The 370-nt window shown below is 35.1% G+C and overlaps 1 protein-coding gene across 4 annotated transcripts in view; it reads right to left on the reverse strand.

Annotated features, from left to right (window-relative positions):
• mrpl13 (mitochondrial ribosomal protein L13) overlaps positions 1-370 on the reverse strand; it is a 42,754-nt gene continuing 42,384 nt past the window's right edge. The window contains exon 8 of one of the 4 annotated variants that reach the window (XM_062063079.1): positions 1-211. In XM_062063079.1, coding sequence (XP_061919063.1) covers positions 187-211 — 25 coding nt within the window. In that variant the 3' untranslated portion in view covers positions 1-186. The remainder of the gene's footprint in view (positions 212-370) is intronic. The other 3 variants (XM_062063080.1, XM_062063082.1, XM_062063083.1) reach the window with 3 other exon arrangements.

Consider the following 370-nt stretch of genomic DNA (forward strand, 5'->3'; position numbering starts at 1 on the left):
TGGTTCCATAACGACGCAACAAGGATGTCTAACAAATTGTTTATTAGATATTTCCATTTGAATACGTTGGAAAAAAACAATTAGTCATAAACATTATTAGTTTCATTACATATGCGTCTTGTTTGTATTGTCAACAATTTGTGTTTGTGTTTGTGTTTGTGCGGTTTAAACGTTGCAGCTGCGTTGTCATTTCATCTTGTAGTCTTCAGGTCTGTGCAGAGAGAGAACATGAGTGTGAGAAGGCCAGACTTTGTCATATCTGACAGCAAAACACATTTTATTTTACTTTTTGTTGCTTTTTTTAATATCAGCTGCACTCAGATATGATCAGGGTGAGATGTTTGGGCTTTGATCTATGATGCGTAATATC

Source organism: Entelurus aequoreus, linkage group LG11 (assembly GCF_033978785.1).
Source record: "Entelurus aequoreus isolate RoL-2023_Sb linkage group LG11, RoL_Eaeq_v1.1, whole genome shotgun sequence".
NCBI lineage: Eukaryota > Metazoa > Chordata > Actinopteri > Syngnathiformes > Syngnathidae > Entelurus > Entelurus aequoreus.